Source organism: Drosophila virilis, chromosome X (assembly GCF_030788295.1).
Source record: "Drosophila virilis strain 15010-1051.87 chromosome X, Dvir_AGI_RSII-ME, whole genome shotgun sequence".
Lineage (NCBI taxonomy): Eukaryota > Metazoa > Arthropoda > Insecta > Diptera > Drosophilidae > Drosophila > Drosophila virilis.
Window position 1 is genome coordinate 25,439,455 of NC_091543.1, and position 6,187 is coordinate 25,445,641.

General features: G+C 41.1%; 1 protein-coding gene across 2 annotated transcripts; it reads right to left on the reverse strand.

Annotated features, from left to right (window-relative positions):
• Nucleotides 1–3,119: 3,119 nt before the first annotated feature.
• LOC6631956 (uncharacterized protein DDB_G0283357) lies at nucleotides 3,120–5,814 on the reverse strand. Of its 2 annotated transcripts, XR_011416758.1 has the most exons (4): nucleotides 5,617–5,814; nucleotides 3,651–5,532; nucleotides 3,424–3,594; nucleotides 3,120–3,336 (listed from the first exon to the last, which is right to left on the reverse strand). XR_011416758.1 is itself a non-coding variant. In XM_070209319.1 (2 exons), the coding sequence occupies exons 1-2, from the start codon at nucleotides 5,672–5,674 to the stop codon at nucleotides 3,674–3,676; spliced, it is 1,917 nt and encodes a 638-aa protein (XP_070065420.1). In that variant the 5' UTR covers nucleotides 5,675–5,814; the 3' UTR covers nucleotides 3,583–3,673. The 2 variants fall into 2 exon arrangements, 1 of the variants encoding a protein (XP_070065420.1); XM_070209319.1 differs by lacking the exon at nucleotides 3,120–3,336 and having other exon boundaries at nucleotides 3,583–5,532.
• Between the last annotated feature and the right edge of the window lie 373 nt (nucleotides 5,815–6,187).

The window sequence follows — 6,187 nt, forward strand, 5'->3', positions numbered from 1 at the left end:
TGTACGTGTACGTGTGTGTGTGTGTGTGTGTGTGTGTGTGTGTGTGTGTGTGTGTGTGTATATTACGCTCTATATATGTGTGCGTGTCCAGTTGTTTAGTTGTCCAGGACATTGTGCAGCATCAATGCGCTTTTCTTGCCACAGCTGTTGCGGCTGCTCCGCTCTTGTCTGGCCACTGGCTGGCTCGATAATAGTTACAGCGAAGCCCGGCGTTGCTCGCCGGGATCGTAATATTACGTAAGCCATAAAAGCCGTGCGGTGTTCTTTCCGCGAATCCGCGATCGCCGCGTGTCAACCTAAAAAACTGAACAACATAAAAAAGAGAAGAAAACTGCACGCAACTAGAAGTTCCACTGGCTCATAAAACTGGACGCAACAAAATTAAGGAACCGCTAACAAAGGACTGCCACAAATGGAGGTGCGCGCTGCGCGGCCGTGTCATAAAAAAAAAACACAAAATGCAGCAAAGTTGCATCAAACGCGAGCGTAAAAAATGTCCGAGAAATACGCGAGAAAAAAAAAACAGCAGAACAGTCCTGAATATTACGTAAAACTGCGAACACCATTTGCATCATTTTTTACTGTTTTTTTTATCTTATTTTATTATTTTTTAGCTCGAGTTGCATTGTTTTGAGTTTCCTTTTTTTCCGTTGTGTTTTCCTTAAAAAGCAAGCAACAATTTTATGACGCGTGCAGGCGAATTTATGATAGGGATCACAACAGAGATTATGTAACCTGGAAATTGGAGAAAAGCAGAAATTTCGGCCTTTCGGCTGAGCCGAAGAAAACATCGGGATCTGTTCACTTTACCATGACGAGAAAATGTCCAGCGAAATAATTATATTCCGCTTCATACTGCTGCATGGCAAATATTTAGGTAATTTACGAAATTGTATTTTCGAAGGCAACTAGAAGAAGATTTCGGTTCCAGCTCCAGGCTAAGGCATGGTTGCAGTAATATCTTAGAGTAGGGCTATAGACGCCAGTGCTATTAAAAAGATATTAATATTGTTTAAAACTACAATAAATTATAGATAAAATAATTATATTTATAATAAAAACATTATATAAAAAAAAAGTAATAATATTAACCGTAATAACATAATAATAACAATAATAACAATAACAATAAAAAAATAATAATAATAATACTAGTAATAATAATAACGCAATAACGTCTGGACCATGCTTACCTAATAATTTAAGTCTTCGAAAAAATGTTTATGTATATTTAATATTTATTTAAAATATTCATGCTGAATTATATTTTGCAAAATTGCTAAGAATTTGTACTGCTCAGCAAAAGGTTAGTTATTATTCTTGTAAAACAAAGACTGCCAATGTATTCCCCCGAGTAAACGACTTGTATTCTTTGTGCATTCCCATGGCTTGGCAAAATATTATCATTAGGCGTTAATTATGTTTGTGCCGCACAGTAGCCAAAATATTTTCAGCAAGTGAGCGGCAGGGGCAATCAAAGGATGCGCCGCCAAGATTCCATGTAAACGCGCAGCCAGGCGACAGCAGCAAAAGGAGCAATAAACAAGCGGCCAGGATGATAAGCATTTTGGCTGGTGGTCTTCGTTGGAATGTGGCAACATTTTGTCTAACTGACTAATGAGTCGCTTCTCCTCTATTTTGCCAAATCATGCGAGCGTGTGTGTGTGTGTGTGTGTATGGCACAATTAGCTGAGACTTGAGGCGGAAGTGGCAGCCACTGCAATTTATAACGGATCTTGACAGCCTGCGCCCAACAATGCAACACAACTGCGAAAATTTCTGTATTTCTCGCCCTGAACTCAAAATTAAAACGAAAAATTGCAATCCACCCTGTCATTAGATGCTGCCTGCCTGTCGATGTCCGACTCAATTGTTTGCCAGTTGGCCGATGCCAAAAAGGGTCCAACACACACGCACACAACACACACGCACGCAGAGAGAGACATACACACACACACGCACACACACCCATTGATTGGGCATAGAGTTTCCTTTTGTTGCAAGCAGCCTTGTGGATTCATTGCCTCATTGCCTCGTTGACAGGGGGATATAAATGTTGTGATTTCTTAATTTTTGTTTGCATTTTTCTCGAATTTAGTAGGCTGTTGAGGTAATTACACTAATTATATGGCCCCGATCTCCGCGTGTATGTGTGTGTGTGTGTGTGTGTGTGTGTGTGTGTGTGTATGCTGTTAGCTCTTGCCGCTTGCCTCCGAACGCTGCCGAGTTCACGTGTGTGTTAAGGGTTGCTGCGTTTCTGTGCCGTTGGCGCAACGAGGTCATCTGGCGCGTTAGATTAGTTGACATGTCAAACGGCACAAGACTTTCTCAACAGTAGAAAGAACACACAATGCCCGCTTCTAAGCGGGCGTGTTGCCACTGACATTGATACTCATGTAGTAGGGGGCGTGCCCCGTAATAGAATACGATTTCCAACAACCATTATGACACGAATTAGTTTTGCAAAAAGGTATCCTTAAATATCTATTTATAGATGTGCATGAAATAAATGTATTCGATTGTGCAAATGTGAGTCACAATCAGAGGAGCGCATAGATAATCCTTTAAGGCATATACTAGCTCATTCCTAGAAATATCAGATTCGGCCAAGTAAATACATATGTACATGTATACCACACTCAGGCTACAGTCATTTCTATTTATACTGTTTGTCCTGATTGGTGATCAACGCACAGCCCATACCGTAAAGGCTAGGAAGCTGAAATTTGTACTGTAGTTGGCTTGTGATGAAGATGCACGAAATTCCACCTGTAAGAAAAATCGCAAGATACGTTTGTATGACACTTTTTTGGTAACCGTCCGATCGGCCTCTCATTTTTAAAGATCTTTGTTCAAATTGACTTGAGGGGTGTTTCGCAGTTTTTGAAAAATCCATTTCTCGGTATAAATGGTGGCAAATATTTGATGGAAATTCGCGCACAAAATCATATCAATCTATATAAAAAATCATTTGAGACGTATGAAGTTAAGTTATTTCCGATTTGCCTTACACTTTTATTCAAAGCCCTATATAAAAACTTACTGAATACATGCATCAGCGTTTTGGAAAATTCCACCCGCAACAGTGGTTAATTGACAGAAATGATTTCAAAAACATGTTTAAAGCTTTTTGGGAAAATTTATTTTATAGGTGCCACGGGCAAGGCCGGGCTATGAACCCTAGTAACATATATATGCGACCCATTATTTCTTTATTTGCCATATAATATACTCTTCCCACACATCAGTTTTTCGACCGAATCATTCTTTACAGCTTTTTGATATTGTAATTTAATTAGATCTTTCTTAAATACAAAGATCAAGATCAATCAAATGCTGTAATTGGTTAAGATATCTGATATACATATATATATATATAAATTTTATACATATTTATGCATATATGCATATATTAAAATATACCTTATTGAATGAGACTCACAATTTCACGCGATATTAGGAGCTGTAAGCCACTTTAATAAGTAGTTTGGAATTACACGAGTGTTTTCTTGCAATGTAGTTTGTGTGTTTGCGCAGTGTCTTATAATTTAAAAGCGTGCTAACAGTGCTTCACATAGACGAGACATATAAAATCTGAGGGACTTTTGATTACCTTTACGCCAAATATTTCCAAGTTAAGTGCAGCTTACCGCTAGTCGAGGGCAGAGTGCCATTAATACTTGGTACTCTTATTTCTGACTTCCAAGAGTCCTTTACATAATTTATACATGGCAGACTCCCTGTTCGTTTCTCTAACAGCCGAGTTTAGCTCTTGATGGACAGGTCTATTCCGATGTATGTTGTCCATAGATTTGCTGTAATTCTTGGCAATCATATCCCCATTGTCAGAGTCCGCGTGCGCTGGGGTATATGGCTCAAAATCGGATAGTGTATGCTTGAAGCGCGCACAATATATGGGATGTGTATAGCTGGCTGTACTCATCGGGCGCAGCTCATCGATGTACTGCGAACCTATTCGATCATTCCTTGTATGAGCAAACTGATAGTTTCTAGGCTTGTGCGGTGTATAGGGGATGGGCTCCATTTCTTCGAGTTGCTGTTGTAGCTGCATTAGCTTGTGTATCCGCTTCTGTATTTTCACATTGTCCATATGCATCTTGATTCTTTTGTCGTTCTCCTGGATTCTCTGCATGTTTTCGTGCTGAATTTTAAATACTCTCTCGAAATACGTTTCCTCTGGCCGTCGTTGACGAAGTTCTCCCTCTTCATAATGTTGACGAGGCTCTTGCTCCTGCGCATGCTGCTGCTGTTGCAGTTGCTGTTGCTGACCGTGGACGCGCTCATACTCATCCTCATCCTCATCATCCTGCTGCTGCTGCTGCTGCCGTTTGTGTTGCTGTTGTTGCTGCAGCTGCCTCGGTTGATGCTGCTGCTGCTGCAATTCATATTGTTGCTGCTGCTGCTGCTGCAGCTGATACTGCTGCCGCATCAGATGATTCTGCTGCTGCTGCTGCAATTGATGCAATTGCTGCTGCTGCTGCTGATCCCACCTAGCTGGATTATTGGTTGAGCTGTTGCTGTTGCTACTGCTACTGCTACCGCTGCTACTGCTACCGCTGCTACTGCCACTGCTGCTGCTGCTCTTGCTGCTATTGCTGCTGCTGCTGCTGCTCTTGCCGCCATTGCTATTGCTGTTGCTTTTGCTGCTGCTGTCATTGTTGCTGCTGCCGCTCTTGTTGCTGCTGCTGCTGCTCTTGTTGTTGCTGCTGCTGCTGCTCTTGTTGCTGCTGCTGCTGCTCTTGTTGCTGCTGCTGCTGCTCTTGTTGCTGCTGCTGCTGCTCTTGTTGTTGCTGCTGCTGCTGCTCTTGGTGCTGCTGCTGCTGATCTTGTTGTTGCTGCTACTGCTGTTAATGTTGCTAGTGCTGCTGCTGCTGCTCTTGCTACTGCCGCTGTTGATGTTGTTGCTTTTGCTACTGATATTGTTGCTGCTGCAGCTGTTGCTCTTGCTGCTACTGCTGCTATTGTTGTTGCTGATGCTCTTACTGCTACTGCTGCTGGTGTTGTTGTTGCAGTTGCCGCCGCTGCTCTTGCTGCTGCTGTTGTTGCTGCTGCTGCTGCTGCTGCTGCTGCTACTGCTGCTGCCTCCGAGGCATACTGAGCTGCTAACTGCTTTACTTTCTGGCACGCACTTGGCGCAGGAGCTTTGTGCGGGAATCTCTGAAATCATTAGCGAGGGCTTGGCTGCTTCTTGAAGGTCCGGTATCAACTTTGACACCTGCTTCAAGACTACTGGATCTTTTGTCCTTATCCACTTTATGATTGCCTCATCCTCGTCATCCATATCGTCATCACGTAAAAAATCAACATACTTCTTGGGCGGTGGCAACGACTTTGTCGTTTGGGGCTTTAAAATCTTACTGGTCACAATGTCCGCCAGGGTATCCGGATAAATTGGCGGAGGTCGAGGCTTCACTAACTGATGCCGTGTCATTGTTTCAGCATTTGGATATGGAAATTTTGGTAATATTTGGCGGAATGATTTATTACGATACCAAAGCATGTTAAAAGTGCCTAAACAGAGAATAACATATTATGGCATCAGGCCCTGGAGTATACTAAAACAAATATATATATATATAACATTAATATACTCACATGTCCTCATCGAAATAAATTGGCTTATCAAAGAAGGCTTATTTCTTAAAAAAGCCATTTTCTCAAATTTGTCGTTAACAATATTTAGAAGAACTTATTAATTTGGTTTTATAAAATTGATACAGATTAATATTCAGCCGAAAGAAAACTAAAGTATGCTGTTAATATTAAAACTACGTGTGTCCGAACACCTGAAAGTTTAGAAATGAACTGAATTCCTGCTGCTTTAGCACAGCTCAAGTCACGAAATCGAACGACTAAGTTTTCAAGGCCTACTTTCAATCAAAAATATAACCCAAACTATTTGCTTAACTAGAGTCTTACCCGGCTTTGCACGGGCCAAGTTTTCCCTTTTCTACATCGAACTGCATGTTTCAATGAATGCGTGTTCAATGAATAATCCAATCAGATGGTCTCCTTTTCCGCGCATTTTTCGTTCATGGAGGTGGAATTGCATAATTGCAGATGCTTTTAAACAAGCATTCGCAAATTTGTTCACACAAAGTACATTAAAATACAAAAATAGTTTTAAAATAAAAAAATGGAGAAAACTTAAAATAAAAATAAATAA

Coding starts and splice junctions, on each gene's coding strand:
- LOC6631956 (XM_070209319.1), bottom strand. CDS start 5,674: ATGGCTTTTTTAAGAAATAAGCCTTCTTTGATAAGCCAATTTATTTCG. Junction 5,533..5,616: donor ATTTATTTCGATGAGGACAT/GTGAGTATATTA, acceptor TTCTCTGTTTAG/GCACTTTTAACATGCTTTGG.